We start from the raw sequence: 16,382 nt of genomic DNA, 5'->3' as shown, positions 1-16,382 counted from the left end.
AATATAAAATGTTTTTACCCAGTTAATAAAACTTTCCCCAACACCAAAGAATCTAAGAAAGGTGAAAATAAACTCCCATATCACACTGTCAAATGCTTTTTCAAAGTCCACGAGGAACAGTAAACCTATTTGTTACTCGTGTTACGATACTCAATCAAATCTAGAACGAAGCGGACGTTTTCCCCAATAAAGCGGTATTTACGGAAACCCGTCTGACTGTTGCTAATCATTTTGGAGAGAATAAGTTTAGTTCTTGTTGATAAAACTTTGGCGCAGATCTTGTAGTCAGTGTTAAGGTGTGAAATTGGGCGATAGTTCTTAATAAAGTCCTTATCCTTGCCATGCTTTGGAATTAAGGCAATAATTGCACGTCCCTGCTCGGCAGACAAGTGAAAATTAGTATTAGCGTAATTTAAAGCATTTACCACACAATCCCCGATAAGTAGCCAAAAGTTCTGGTAAAAATCGACTGATAGTCCATCGCTACCAGAGGACCAGAGGATTTACCAATGGACAGTGAATTCAGAGCGTCAACACACTCGGCAGACGTCAGAGGCACATCACAGCAATCTGCTTCATCCATACTCAGCTTATTATAATTAAGTATATTGGAAAAAATAAAATATAAAATATAGACAGATGCATGCTATTAAGAAATTGTTATTAAAATATTTGAAACGCCAAATACCCTTATTAGTTCTTATGAGGACAAATTCAATGAGTATTGCAGATTAATACCAGGAGCCGCAGCTGAGGATGCTTGCCGTAAGTTTGAGGCCCAAGAAGCCAACTACAATGAGTTTTGTGCGAGAGTCGCAGTATTGATGGATTGGCAGAGAAGGCATCGTGTGCGTCGAAACATGGTGACATTATTTCCGAAGGCAAGTCTAGTCGAAGTAGGGCATCATCTTCATTGGAACTGAGGGAAGCAAAGGTGAAAGCTTAATCGTCTAGTGGGGGTGGGGGGGGGGGGGAGAGAAGACGTAGCTGCTAGAAATACACAAGCTGAAAAGGTAGCAAGTCGAGATGGATCAGAATCTGGAAGAAATGCAGATAGAAAACGATATCTCCAACGCGGTAGAACAAGTTACAATCTGGGAGGGAGAGTCCATCAGTGTGGACAGGACCCCAGAGAATTAATTAGTCAGAACTGTTAAAGGAGGTAACGTAAGCTGTAATGAAGTTAATAATACAGTTCAAGTCATTCCTGATGCCCAACAGAGGACATGGGGTAGCACACCAGAGGGTTTCAAGTACAGTCATTATTATAAACTTAACGAGCACCCAGAGTTACATCTGGCTATCGCTAACGCCGTATGCCGAATTAGAAATGGTTACGTTTAGTGGGGACCCAATAGTAGATTTGGGTTTCCTACATGGACGTCGCTAGAGGGGGGGGGGGGGGGTGTTGGGGGTGTCTCACCCCCTAATCTTGCTAAAACTGACGATAGTTGGAAAATTTGAGTGCGACAGTCGGAAATTCCGACTGTCACACTCTAATCTTTCCGACAGTCGCACTCAAATTTACATATATTCTTGTAATTTGTGAGTGACCTAAAACTTTCGGTCAAAATTGATCTTTAATCAGTCATATTTACCACGTTTTCCTTGTCACATTAAGAAATTTTATCTCGCGATCCTTATACTCCACCATACAAAACTTCGTATGATTTTGATTACTCTAAAAAAATGCCTAATAGATCTATTGTACAACGTTCGCCAGCTTCAATTCAGATAATTTATGTAATAATTTTCCTATTGGGTGGGTTGACCCTGTTCGTTAGCTTCAAGTTAGTTCAGGATATACATTGTCTCTATGGTAAACAATTAAACCACTCAATGCTAATCTACGGAAGCTTAATTGTGCCATCAACATAAGAAAACCTTTGCCCCATAACGTGACATTTTTCAGTAAATTGTTTAGATAACAAGATAAAATCTTATACAAAATAAGAAAAATGTTGGATTGCTCAGTTGCTATAACTGAGCAACTGAAAAATGTTCTGCAAAATGTTTAATTGACAACTTATATTATCACGTCCATTGGACATTTTTTGGCAAAATGTTCAATTGTTCACTTCATTCCAACTGAGCAATTGAAAATTTTCTGCAAAATGTTTAATTGAAAACTTATCGTATCTCGTCAACTCAACATTTTTCTGCAAAATGTTTAATTATTCACTTCATTCCAAATGCTAAGTTAGAATGAAGTGTACAATTGAGTTTTTTTCATGATGAGTGATAAAGAGACCCCCCCCCCCCCCCTCAAGAAAATGATATTAAGCGCGCTGGGAAAAGCACTGTATTTTTGGGTAATTCACTATGTCGTCGAATATAATTTTTTGAAAGAAAAAAAAGTTCTCCCCTTTGTTACATTAACAAAGCTTATGTAAGCAGTAGCCTATGTAGCCTTTAAGCAGATAACTATATTCATAGGCATAGGAGCCCAACTGATTTGGGAGGGCTGTAATAACGAGTTGCCCAAAAACTATATCCAAAATTGTTCGCGCGTTCAACATGTTAATGTGCGTATCATATAGGCATGCATCGGTTTTTACATCTCATGCCAATAACATACAATCATTTGCCGTCTTATTACCCTTCTATATTGGTTAGAATTATTGTGGAAGTCGTTACAATTATAATATCAGTTTAACCATTGAAAAACACATTGCAAATTATTTATCTTTTAGTAGGTGCCCGAAAAATTCTCATCATATTGCCCGAATTTTCACAACAAAATTTGGTTGGTGGGCTGCAGCCCCCCCCCCCCCCAGCCCCGCCTCTTACGTGTATGACTATACTCAGTTGCTAACTTGCTTAACCAGAGTGATTAATAAGTTTGTGAAGTGAGTGCCAGTGGTACACATATATCGAAAAAAGTTCGGAACAAAAGTGTCTGTCTGACGCTGAACGTATCGTTCACGAGTAGTGCAGGGAGGGGAGGGGGGGGGGTACAAGGCAGCAGTCGGAATTTTCTGGCTCCAAAAACCATCCAGTCGGAATTTAAGCCACTACAGCCCCCCCCCCCCCCTCAATCATCAGGCCTTAGCTACGTCCCTGGTTTCCTATAAGGGTGATATATATGAAGCAGACTGGTTTTTTAGCTACCGCTTAGGTGATCTCTTAAACGGGCGTTCAATTGAAGAAAATCGTAGACTCTCCTGCACAGGTTATGTAGGTTATAGCCACAAACTTTTACTTGAAATGCTCAAAATACGATTGGAACCCACCTTACTACTCTTTAAATAATAGTTTACAGGAAGGGGAGTATCTAAATCGATTATCTTTACCACAGTTACATTATATTTAGGTATTAAACATATCACGTTACCTAATATATAGAAATCCCCTATTTCATAATAATTTGACAATAATAACACAGCAACGTCAAATGCACATTGTTCTTTGAACCGTTTCCTTGAACGAAAGCAACAATATCAGCAACTGACTGTATGTGTGAAGTCTAACAGTCTAACATAATATTCACAACAGCATGGCGGATAACAAATTAGAAGGCCTATTTCGATCGCTCAGAATTCAAAGCAACGATAACGAGGATCTTCGCAATATTTTCGACGCTGTCGTTGCAATTTACAGTCAATGGGAACATCAATATAATGACCGAGAGTTGCAGCAAATATGTCTGTCACGCATGAAAGATATCAGCCAAATCTACAGGCATCATCTCCGTTTCACGCAATTAAGGATTGATTTTGCGGACATGTTTACTCAATGGGCTTATATGTACTTGTTCATGATGCGCCATGTTCATATAGTTTACTATGCTCTTGATGTCACGGTTCAAGAGCGACTAATGTATGTTAACCCAAGTGGTCTACCTCCAGCAGTTTGTATGATTGGTGGTGGACCGGGTAGTGATATTCTTGGTTTGTGTGTGTTCAGACGAAAATATGGATGTATAACCCCACTAACCGGCCAAGTCAACGTCCTTGACAAGTGCATTGGATGGAACTGGTCATGGGAAACTTTGCAGCCTCTTCTTCCAAACAATTACCGCTGTGCTATACCGCGGGTCAGCTATCGTCAATTCGATTACACAGTGAATGAACTATCTTTGACCAATCAGAATATCGTTTCGGGCGCAAAAATTGTTACCATGATCAAATCACTGTCGCCTGTCGCAGCTTGGTTGAGAACTGTACCGAAATCATACCGATGTAAGTATAATGCTTCTCTTTAGGTTAAGTAATGTATGCGCCACGGATTAACATATTGTGGCAGTTAAAAAGTGATCAACTACATGACTCCTGTCCATCCATGTGTCTAAACCTGAGGCGTTACTCGTCGGAGTTATTGACAATTAACATGTTGTATTAAGCTGGGGAATACCGTTAAGGTAATTGTGTCACTTACATCATATTGAGCTTAGCACCTCACAAACACAGTTGATGAAGTAAATTGTAAACACAATGAGAAACTTATAACAAATATTTCTGTATTGGCTAACAGGCTTAAATATGAAAGCTTATGCTGTTCAAAGTGTGTTAGTGTTGTGGGTGATGCTCTGTGGGTAATTATATTAACATGATTTGAAAGAAATTTAATATGCTGCTCTATACCCGTATATACATAAACAGCAATTCCATTACTGACACTGGCCTGAAAAATGTCCCTGTAGTCTAAAAAAGATCAACATGTAAATAAACGATTAAATTACAATCTTGCTATCCGAAATGTTCAGAGTAAAATGTTTTTTCAATGTTCACAATATAGTAGTAATAATCATAATGATGAAATGTCGTGTTTTGCTTATTTTGTTTTATCTTCCACCTTTTGCTGTTGACGTCATCTCTTTCACAGTATAAAGTGTTTCCCTGGTAAAGGATGCCGAATTAAATTAATTTTGCTACTGCAAGGCAGCTTACATTATCCTCATTCTGCAACCCCTACCCCCCCCCCCTCCCCTCCCAATATTGCTTTCATTGATTTACCGCCACTTACCGTCATACTATCATTTTCTGTGTGATTCATCCATGAAATATGGTCAATTTGGAATGTTTGCTAACCTGTTAATGACTCTTCATGTAGAATTTCAACAAACTAGTATTTCAAAAACGTTTTTCTCCCCTTTGTGTGTGTGGAAATATTATTTTCGATGTGATTTAGGTTCTTAAATATACTAGAGGTATATGTTAATCGTTTACCAACAATTTGCCTTGATTAAATCGTTAAATCCGCTGTTGTCAGATGCATTTCTAAAATATGACCAACAATTCAGACAATGGATTATCCATTGAATATGATTAGACGAATTTTCAATTGGATCAAATTACATTGTGCACGTCATTACAAGTCTTATTTTCATATAACAGGGAGTTACTGTCCAGATGGCCGTCTTCGAGGGACCATTGATAAATGGCATTCTGTCTTCAGCATCCTCAAACACATGACAGCAGGTGCATTCCTACTATATATTGATAACCAGACAGGACCTCAGAGAGAAATCCTAATGGAAACTGTACGGTGTTTCAATTTTGAAGTCATATTTGACAGAGTTCTTCATAATGTTCGGATGCCCACTGAGATTTTCTCTCCAAATGCTCGTAGATTGATGAACATGATGAACTTTAGGCCATGTACAACTGCCGGCACAAATGAAGTAATATTACTACAAAAAATCTCAATGTAGTAAACCAAATCGGCCATGGCAGTTAGTACCTTTCTGTCGTCCTCGCATGTGGAACACTAAATTCTATGGAGACAGGTGTTTCAGCTCTGCCGCTCCCGAAGTCTGGAACAATTTGCAAACAAACATCCGCAGAACACCTTATCTTAATCGTTTTAACCCAGATTTGAAGAAGTACCTTTTTAGCTGTTTTTAAACTGTCGTTATACTTCTTAGCCTGGTTTAACTGTTTCTGTTCCTTTTTACTTATTTTTTATTGTACAGCGCTTCGAGATTTCTGGGAGGTGCGATATAGGTATTACGTTTTATTATTTATTATTATTATCAATTGCCTATCTCACGGCAATTGCCAAAAACAGAAAGAGAAGAAATTACGTTAAAGGTTGTAAGACTGTGCTTCAGGTTGCTAGTTCATATCAAAATGGTACCACTAAATTCAATGTATATAATGTTAAGCAGTAACAGATTTCGAAGTTGTGACGGGGAGGAGGAGGATTGTAGGGTCGAAAAGAGTCATTGTTTCTGTCTGCCTCTTTCTTTTGTTTCTTTTTCCTTTGGTTTATTGATCATTTGCGTTAACTTCTGTTAGTTGTTGTGTTTATAGTTTACCCTTTTTGTTTACGATTTAGTTAAATAGTTTATTATCTTGTGTATTCCTGTTTTCTCTGACTCTCTCTGTTGTAAATTGAGAAACATGTACCGTTAGACAGTTCAACCCCAAAATGTTACGGAACCATGGCTCCCTCTGTATCTGTCTACTTAGTCACCCGATACTCATAGCTATAGTACAGTAATTACTGTTCGTGTTCCACAACCGTGCATCAGTAACTACTGCGCTGTGTTTGTAACACGGTAACATGTGTTACAGTTAGCACAGTAATTACTGGAAAGCTGTTACACGTTGAACTACGAGTCGGACAGGTGAAAATTTGCAGTATTTAAGAAAAAAAAAGTTTTAAATTTTAAATTTTACAAATTAAATTTAAATGTTTTTAATTTGCAGTAGGAAAGAACTTGCAGTAATTACTGTGCCACCTGTAATAATGTTACCGTGTTACGAACACAGCGCAGTAGTTACTGATGCAGGGTTGTGGAACATAAACAGTAGTTACTGTACTAGCTATGAGTATTGGCTGACATAGTGGGAAAAGGGAAGATTTTTCCATATTGACTTTTAGACCCGACGACTTCTCAAAAGTACTTAAAGTACTAATAGTTTCTTTTAAAGAACTATAAATATCGTCTAAAAACATGGTCGTATCGTCCGCATATTGTAAAATTTTAATGTTGTTGTCAAATAGAGATAGACCAATGATAGCATTATTTTCATTTACACACAGTGTGATTACCTCAGCACAAATTAGAAATATATAAGGGCTTATTGGACAACCTTGGCGTACCCACGGGATATTTTAAAATCAAGGCATGAGTACCCATTGTTAATGATTCTGCCGGGATTGTTAGAATACAGAGTTTTAACCCAGTTAATAAAACTTTTCCCTAAAACCAAAGAATCTAAGGAAGGTGAAAATAAACTCCCATCCCACACTGTCAAATGCTTTTTCGAAGTCCACGAGGAACAGTAAACCAGTTTTGTTACTCGTGTTACAATACTCACTCTCTTAAAATGAGAGACTGAAATTTCAGTCTAATCGACTGAAATTTCAGTCTAATGATGGATGGGATAAGGGATCAGACTACTTAGACTGAATTTCAGTCTGAAATGTAAAGACTGAAGGTCAGTCTTAATTAGACTGAGTACTCTGCAGTCTAATAGACTGAAAATCAAACCACTTTAGACTGAACAGTCAGCAGTTTAGACTGATTTATTGCAGCACCAGTCTTAATTAGATTGAATATGCTCAGTCTATTAGACTGATATCAGACTGAACAGTCGGTCCTTTAGACTGAATTATTACACATCACAGCTATACTGTCAATCTTATAAACTGCAAGTCCTGGATTGAACAAGCTTTTCTATTGATCCTCCGTGTTAGCTTGGTGCTGGAATTCTTCAATATAGACGCATTTAAGGCCATCAAAGACAACATTCAATGATCTGTTAATGCAGGGGAATTTACTGAAAGGTGCTACTTCATTGAGTGACTTCGCCTTCACATCCAATCATGTTAAGCTATAAAGACCAGAAAATCGTTGTGACAGTCACACACAAAGTACATTAAAAATGGTATTCCATCAAGAAATATAATTGTCAATATCCACCAAACAGTAATTTTATTTCCACTAACTCACTAATATATTCTTATAGAATTTTCGTTATCATATTAAAAAAAAAAACAGAAATCAAAACTACAATATTCTGAGGGATGTTCAACACAACATGTTATCTTTCCAACAAACGTTCAAATTAAAAAGATGCTTTACATAACAGTGACATATTTTCAGTTCAATATTAATCTGTCAAATTTCTGCTTGAATTGGGCCATCTAAAATGTTCTTTAATTTTTTTGAAAAAGGATTAGGTGAGCTGAGAACAGATCAGTGGTGTGCCAATGGGTGGCCTGGGGAACCCCTCCCCCAAGAGGGAATTCACAAATAGACATATCACCAACCAAAATTCATATGTCTGGCAACACCACTGCAACAGAAAGCACTTTAAATTCTTTGTATATTACCACCAGGTGGTAATACCCTGGAATTCCTTGACAACACAGCTGTAAATTGAGTCGTTATATACCCAGCTGATCCCATATCCCGATCTCACTGAACTTTAAATTTTCCACTGTATGGATATAGTAACTATACGATCCTGCCTTTACAAAAGGGATATGATGGAAACACGACGATAGTACAATGGATCTGGTACATTGCCTTTTTTCCAGTTGTAAATCATTAATGTATAGTAGCAACAATTTCTTAGAATGATTTCAAAATGGGGAAAACATATGACAAATTTTCAGCAGGTTATTTATAAAATATTAGGAATTGTTAAACTATATATCAGTGCCGTCAACATTTAAATACTTTGTGTTTCAATGATATAGATTGGCGATTGCTGAAAGTCATTATCCAGCACACACAAAACAACATATTACAAGCAGTTAACAGAATGGCACTAACTTCATAATGGCTATTAGATAAACATGAATTATTATATACTGCATTCACAATTTCATGATATGGCATTCATATAAAGCAAATTTGTATGCAAAAACAGCACATGTGACTATTATACCACCCTCAATTATTTCTTAACTTTCTGATAGTAATCATGTATAGTGATTTTGATTGGGATTTCAATCAAACTTTGAAGTTTTATAAATTATCTGACGTGAATGTCGGGCTCAAGCTGAAAAAAAAATGTGACTCAAAGTCGACTAAAAAATAATGAGGAAAGGATATTCTCAAATGGAATTTTCTACAGTTACTGAATTTATAATAATCAGGTTACTTGCTTTTCATGGCACAAGTTATGGAATATTGTGCATAATAAATAATATTAGCTTAATTAATTGCTTAATTAAATAAACCTTCAACATAGTGAGTGCAGTGAAATGTGGGAACATTAAAGTAAACATTAAAATAACATGCTCGAAAAATCATACAACAAAGTTTTTTTGGCAACTAGGTGTTTGTTTAATTACATTCATAATTAGATCAGTATCATTAAAAAACATTTTTGACAACCAAAAATCAATGAAATATTTATTTCTGGAGCCCTATTCATATAAAACTGTTGGTAAACTCTGGGTAATCAATTTAACATTTTAGGGTATGTGTTAGTTACTCCTTAAAGGTATTGAAGACTTGTCCCAAACAGCATGCAGCCATCTGAAAAAGTTAACTTTCTGTTGCTTGCAAGTGATGTTTGTTCGTGTCGCTAACAAAGACAGACATTAATGAAACGTGATACCTTGATATCTTTAGCTGGACCTGAGATGTTCATCGCTGTATCGTTTATACACTGTGATGTGGGTATTGACCGCAGCTGTATGTACTGACTGTACACTAGTGTCTAATTACGGATGGTAGCAAGCTGTGTTTGTATTTTCTGGGATCGATGGCAGTGTCTAACACTTCTGTCACACCTCATTTGAAACTAGGTCAGATTACCGGCATTAGACGTTCTTTTTGCGCGAGTCTTCACACCCTTTTAAAGTTACTCCACGCTGACAGACGGGGTTCCGGCCTACAGAGCAATAAAATGTAACATTCACTCCTTGAAATTACTCCATGCTGACTGCCCTTATTGATGTGCAAGGATACGGACTAGAGACTTCACTTCTGTTGGTTGCAAAATTCCATACACCATGGAAGCATGGAACTCACAAAACTAGTGTTGTAGAGGGGGTGTATAGTCTATGTTAAATGTATGTTCTACGCCTCTGTCCCTGTTGGAATGGCCAGTTTATCTGCCACAATGAAGAATTGTTTGGGGTTCAATTCTGGTCCGAGAGATAGGATGAAAGGCTGCCAATATTGTCCTTGTCTGCCCAGTGCTGCGCTCTCAATATCTGTGCCCACCTGTTTGGTGAAGATAAAAATAAATGTGATAAAGGACAAGCAATATGGTATGAATCAAAACATTCTTAAAAAATGATATGTTGAGAGGTAGAGTTCGATGTGGACTAGACTAGAATAATATTTAGGAGAGAATGGAGAAAGAAGAACATGACTGGCATTGTACGAAGGAGATATATCAATTCATGATAGGCAGCAATATGTCATCCATGGCGGGTGAGATGTGTTATGTGAAGGTGGATTCAAATTCAACCTAACATTTATGGGTTATCATGTTGATTTTGGCAGGTACATGGTTACCAAGCAAGGTTTGTTGTTAGTTGTTTTCAGAAATTTCTCTTTTTAAGGATAAATTGTTCATGACATCTCCTGATTCCATTTCATCAGCATAGGAAACCAGTGAACAAGGAATATGATTTACATTTTAGCCTACTGATTTCACTAATATGTCTATCTGCTTGTAAAACAAACTGATTTCATAAGATTAGTGAATGGTAATATTACTGTAAAATCTTATAGTAAAGACTGATGGCCCACTATATGTTTAATAAAATAGCAAAAGCATACCAATTCTTTTCCAGTTTCCACATGATTTAAATACAATGGTAATTGTTTAACAGAATCGTGATAGCTTCATGCTGTAATGGCTGTAGCAGTAACTACATTTTTTTCAAATAATTAAGGGTGCTTACAACCTATGCATAATAGTACTGTGTTTTGCAATTTCTTCAGCATTGTTATGTTCAAGTATTTGTTATGAGGTTAACCTAGCCTAGATTCATTTGGGACGATCGAGTACATATTGCAGTCCTGACAAGCGTGCTTATTCGCCCGACGATTGGGTACATATGCAGGACAGGCGGGCTAATTTGCCAGACGATCTGGTACCGTGATAGCTTCATGCTGTAATGGCTGTAGCAGTAACTACATTTTTCAAATAATTAAGGGTGCTTACAATCTATGCATAATAGTACTGTGTTTTGCAATTTCTTCAGCATTATTATGTTCAAGTATTTGTTATGAGGTTAACCTAGCCTAGGCTAGATTCATTTTGGGACGATCGAGTACATATTGCAGGACAAGCGTGCTTATTCGCCCGACGATCGGGTACATATGCAGGACAGGCGGGCTGATTTGCCCGACGATCGGGTACATATGCAGGACAGGCGGGCTGATTTGCCCGACGATCGGGTACATATGCAGGACCGACGTGCTTATTCGCCCGACGATCGTGTTAATAGGCCCCACCAATTATAACAACAGCCTAGGCCCTATTTGCTATGGTACAGCCTAGCTAGGCCTACCTCGCGCACAAGCCTAGAATAACTAACGTTACGAACTGCCAAGCTTTTATTCTGTATTAATTGGAAAACAACAAAAAACATACATACCTTTCCCTCGAAAACTGTTTTCACTTCGTGGAAACCTTTATTTGTAAGAAAAGTTCTTAAAGACTCACCCATTGCTAATTTATAACCTTTACTCTAGCTTAGACATACGGTCGTCTGTCTCGTTCATGCCTAGCTGTGTGTACGGCGTGCGTACGTACAGTACAGGGAGTACCTGGCTAAGCGAAGAATATAGTAGTATATATGTACACAAGTTGTAGCGCTCGTTGTCACTTGTTTTTTGTTCGGCGTATTTGCAAGTTTTCGGATGACGTAGGCGCATTTCTGTTCTCTGATTGGATACATTTTTCAGTGGAATACAGAGACTGAAAATGGTAAGATGCCATGCCACATGTGATTAGCTGATTGGTTAATACAGTCAGTCCAAAACAGCGACTGAACGGTGTAACTGATAATACAGTCTAAGTAGAGTGTTTCTCAGTCTAAACTCAGTGTATAACACTGAAAAAAATTTCAGTCTCAAAGAAGACTGAATTCTTCAGTCTATCATTTTAAGAGAGCAATTAAATCCAAAACAAAGCGGACGTTTCCCCCAATAAAGCGGTTTTTAAGGAAACCCGTCTGACTATTGCTAATCACTTTGGAGAGAATAAGTTTAATTCTTGTTGATAAAACTTTGGCGCAGATCTTGTAGTCAGTGTTAAAGAGTGATATTGGGCGATAGTTCTTAATAAAGTCCTTATCCTTGCCATGCTTTGGAATTAAGGCAATAATTGCACGTCCCTGCTCAGCAAACAAGTAAAAGTTAGTATTAGCGTATTCCCCGATAAGTGGCCAAAAGGTCTTGTAAAAATCGACTGATAGTCCACCGCTACCAGAGGACCAGAGGATTTACCATGGACAGTGAATTCAGAGCATCAAAACACTCGGCAGACGTCAGAGGCACATCACAACAATCTGCTTCATCCATATTCAGCTTATTATAATTAAGTATATTGGAAAAATTTAAAATATAAAATATAGACAGATGCATGATATTAAGAAATTGTTATTAAAATATTTGAAACGCCAAATAGCCTTATTAGTTCTTATGAGGACAAATTCAATGAGTATTGCAGTTTAATACCAAGAGCCGCAGCTAGGGATGCTTGCCGTAAGTTTGAGGCCCAAGAAGCCTACTACAAGGAGTTTTGTGCGAGAGTCGCAGGATGGATTGGCAAAGAAGGCATCGTGTGCGTCGAAACATGGTGACCATATTTCCGAAGGAAAGTCTAGTCGAAGTAGCGCATCATCTTCATTGAAACTGAAGGAACCGATATTGAAAGTTGAATCGTCTAGGGTGGGGGGGGGGGGGGGGAGAAGACGTAGCTGCTAGAAATACGCAAGCTGAAAAGGTAGCAAGTCGAGATGGATCAGAATCTGGAATAAATGCAGATAGAAAACAATATCTCCAACGCGGAAGAACAAGTTAACATCTGGGAGGGAGAGCCCATCAGTGTGGACAGGACCCCACAGAATGAACCAGTCAGAACTGTTACAGGAGGTAACGTAAGCTGTAATGATGTGAATAATGCAGTTCAAGTCATTCCTGATGCCCAACAGAGGACATGGGGTAGCACACCAGAGGGTCTCAAGTACAGTCATAATTATAAACTTAACGAGCACCCAGAGTTACATCTGGCTATCGCTAACGCCGTATGCCGAAATTAGAAATGGTTACCTTTAGTGGGGACCCAATAGTAGATTTGGGTTTCCATTAAGGGTAATGTATATATGATGCAGAGTGGCCTTTGAGCTGCGGCTGACGTGATCTCTTAACGAGCGTGGTATTGAAGAAAATCGTAGACTCTCCTGCACAGGCTAAGTAGGTTATAGCCAATAACTTTTATAAATTGAAATGCTTAATATTCGCTTGGCATCTACTCTTTAAATAATAGTTTACAGGAAGCCGTTTTACCGTCAAAATGAGCACTACCACCAATATTCGGTAACATCGCATCCAATACAAAGTTCATAATAGAAAACAAAGTTTCCAAAGCCTTACAAATACATAATGTACGTACTGCATAGTCAGCATCGAAATCTGAAGGTGTATATCCAAAACGATTTTCGTTACCACAGTTACATTACAATTAAGGTATTAAATATATCACGTTATCTTAGATAGAAGTCCCCTATTTCAACACGCATTGTACCTCTGATAACAATACACAGCAACGTCATATGTACATTGTTCTTTGAACCGTTTCCTTTAACCAAAGCAACAATATCAGCAACTGACTGTATGTGAAGTCTAACATAATATTTACAACAGCATGGCGGGTAACAACTTCGAAAGCCTATTTCGATCGCTCAGAATTCACAGCAACGATAACGAGGATCTTCGCAATATTTTTGACGCTGTCGTTGCAATTTACAGTCAATGGGAACATCAATATAATGACCGAGAGTTGCAGAAAATATGTCTGTCACGCATGAAAAAGATCAGCAAAATCTACAGGCATCTTCGTTCAGAGCAATTGAGGATTGATTTTGAGGACAGGTTTACTCAATGGGCTTATATGTACTTGTTCATGATGCGCCATGTTCATCTAGTTTACTATGCTCTTGATGTCACGGTTCAAGAGCGACTAATGTTTGTAAGACCATATGGTCGACCACCAGCAGTTTGTATGATTGGTGGTGGACCGGGCAGTGATATTCTGGGTTTATGTGTATTCCTCCGAAAACATGGATGTACAACCCCACTATCCGGTCAAGTCAACGTCCTTGACAAGTGCATTGAATGGAACTGGTCATGGGAAACTTTGCAGCCTCTTCTTCCAAACATTTACCGCTATTGTATACCGCAGGTGAGCTATCGTCAATTCGATTACACAGTAAATGAACTTTCTTTGACCAATCAGAATATCGTTTCCGGCGCAAAAATTGTTACCATGATCAAATCACTGTCTCCTGTCGCAGCTTGGTTGAGAACTGTACAGAAATCATCCCGATGTAAGTATAATGCATCTCTTTAGGTTAAGTAATGTATGCCCCACGGATGAACATATTATGGCAGTTAAAAAGTGATCAACTACATGACTCCTCTCCATCCATGTGTCTAAACCTGAGGCGTTACTCGTCGGAGTTATTTACAATTAACTTGTCGTATTAATTCTGGGGAATACCGTTAAGATAATTATGTTACTTCCACATCATATTGAGCTTAGCATCTCACTCACACAGTTAGTGAGGTTAATTGTAAATACAATGAGAAATTTACAATAAATATTTCTGGATTTGGCTTACAGGCTTTAATATCAAAGCTTATGCTGTTCAAAGTGTGTTGGTGTTGTGGGTGATGCTCTGTGGGTAATTATATTAACACGATTTGAACGAAATTTAAAAAGCTGCTCTATACCCGTATATACATAATCAACAATTCCCCTATTGACACTGGCCTGAAAAATGTCCCTTTAGTCTAAAAAAAGATTAACATGGAAATAAACGATTAAATTACAATCTTGCTTTCCGCAATGTTCAAAGTAATATGTTTTTTCAATGTTCACAATATAGTAAAACAAAATTAAGTAATATTCATAATGATGAAATGTCGTGTTTTGCTTATTTTGTTTTCTCTTCCACGCTTTGCTGTCCACGTATATATGTGACATCATCTCTTTCACAGTTTAAAGTGGTTCCCTGGTAATTGATACCGAATTAAAATAATTTATGCTATTGCGAGGCAGCTTACATTACCCACATTCTGCAACCCCTACCCCCTCCCCTCCCAATATTGCTTTAATTGATTTGCCGTCACTAACCTTCCTACTATCATTTTCTGTGTGATTCATCTATGAAATATGATACATTTGGAATGTTCGCTAAACTTTTAATGTATACTCTGCAAAGAGAATGTCAACAAACTAGTTTTCAGAAAAGGTTTTAATTCCCGTTGTGTGTGTGGACATATTATTTTCCGATGTGATTAAGGTTCTTAAATATAATAGAGATAGGCCTATATGTAAATCGCTTACGAATAATTTGCCTTGATTACATCGTTAAATCCGCTGTTGTCAGATGCATTTCGAAAATATCACCAACAATTCAGTCAATGGATTATCCATTGAATATATTTAGACGAATTTTCAATTGGATCAAATGACATTACGCACGTCATTATAAGGCTTATTTTCATATAACAGGGAGTTACCGTCCAGATGGCCGTCTTCGAGTGATCATTGACGAATGGCATTCTGTCTTCAGCATCCTCAAACACATGACAGCAGGTGCCTTCCTACTATATATTGATAACCAAACAGGACCTCAGAGAGAAATTCTAATGGAAACTGTACGATTTTTCAATTTTGAAGTAAAATTTGACAGAGTTCTTCATAATGTTCGGATGCCCACTGAAATTTTCTCTCCGGATGCTCGTAAATTGATGAGCATGATGAATTTTAGGCCATGTACAACTGCCGGCACAAATGAAGTAATATTACTACAAAAAATCTCAATGTAGTAAACCATATCGGTCATTACAGTTAGTACCAACTGATTATAGTTGATTGTCTATCTCAGAGTATTGCCATAAAAAGGGAGAAAGAAATTACGTTAAATGTGTTTCAGGTTGCCTGTTCATATCAAAATGGTAGCACTAAATTAAATGTATGTAATGGTAAGCAGTAACGTATTTCAAACTTGTGACGGGGAGGAGGAGGATGGTAGGGTCGAAAAGAGTCATTGTTTCTGTCTGCCTCTTTCTTTTGTTTCTTTTTCCTTTGGTTTATTGATCATTTGCGTTAACTTCTGTTAGTTTTGGTGTTTATAGTTTACTCTATTTTAACATTCATTTTCATTCATTCATTTGATTATAAAATTGGCTTAAACTATACAAATAAATGTATGTGAAACCTTCA

General features: G+C 37.6%; 2 protein-coding genes and 1 long non-coding RNA gene across 3 annotated transcripts; 2 read left to right on the top strand and 1 right to left on the bottom strand.

The window, feature by feature from the left end:
* Positions 1-3,410: 3,410 nt before the first annotated feature.
* Positions 3,411-8,951, top strand: LOC139973352 (uncharacterized). Its single transcript, XM_071979973.1, has 2 exons — positions 3,411-4,181; positions 5,337-8,951. The coding sequence occupies exons 1-2, from the start codon at positions 3,497-3,499 to the stop codon at positions 5,651-5,653; spliced, it is 1,002 nt and encodes a 333-aa protein (XP_071836074.1). The 5' UTR covers positions 3,411-3,496; the 3' UTR covers positions 5,654-8,951.
* A 69-nt stretch (positions 8,952-9,020) lies between these two features.
* On the bottom strand, positions 9,021-12,039 carry LOC139973353 (uncharacterized). Its single transcript, XR_011795192.1, has 2 exons — positions 11,524-12,039; positions 9,021-10,135 (listed from the first exon to the last, which is right to left on the bottom strand). It is a non-coding gene; the product is annotated as an uncharacterized lncRNA (long non-coding RNA).
* A 1,568-nt stretch (positions 12,040-13,607) lies between these two features.
* LOC139973351 (uncharacterized) lies at positions 13,608-16,382 on the top strand. The gene is made up of 2 exons (XM_071979972.1): positions 13,608-14,478; positions 15,669-16,382. Exons 1-2 carry the CDS (start codon positions 13,797-13,799, stop codon positions 15,983-15,985), a joined length of 999 nt encoding a protein of 332 aa, XP_071836073.1. The 5' UTR covers positions 13,608-13,796; the 3' UTR covers positions 15,986-16,382.

The sequence above is a fragment of the Apostichopus japonicus genome, chromosome 9, assembly GCF_037975245.1.
Source record: "Apostichopus japonicus isolate 1M-3 chromosome 9, ASM3797524v1, whole genome shotgun sequence".
Classification (NCBI taxonomy): Eukaryota; Metazoa; Echinodermata; class Holothuroidea; order Aspidochirotida; family Stichopodidae; genus Apostichopus; species Apostichopus japonicus.
Note: the sequence above shows the minus strand (reverse complement) of the source record. Positions and strands in the feature narration are given on the sequence as shown.

Coding starts and splice junctions, on each gene's coding strand:
- LOC139973351 (XM_071979972.1), top strand. CDS start 13,797: ATGGCGGGTAACAACTTCGAAAGCCTATTTCGATCGCTCAGAATTCAC. Junction 14,479..15,668: donor TGTACAGAAATCATCCCGAT/GTAAGTATAATG, acceptor TTCATATAACAG/GGAGTTACCGTCCAGATGGC.
- LOC139973352 (XM_071979973.1), top strand. CDS start 3,497: ATGGCGGATAACAAATTAGAAGGCCTATTTCGATCGCTCAGAATTCAA. Junction 4,182..5,336: donor TGTACCGAAATCATACCGAT/GTAAGTATAATG, acceptor TTCATATAACAG/GGAGTTACTGTCCAGATGGC.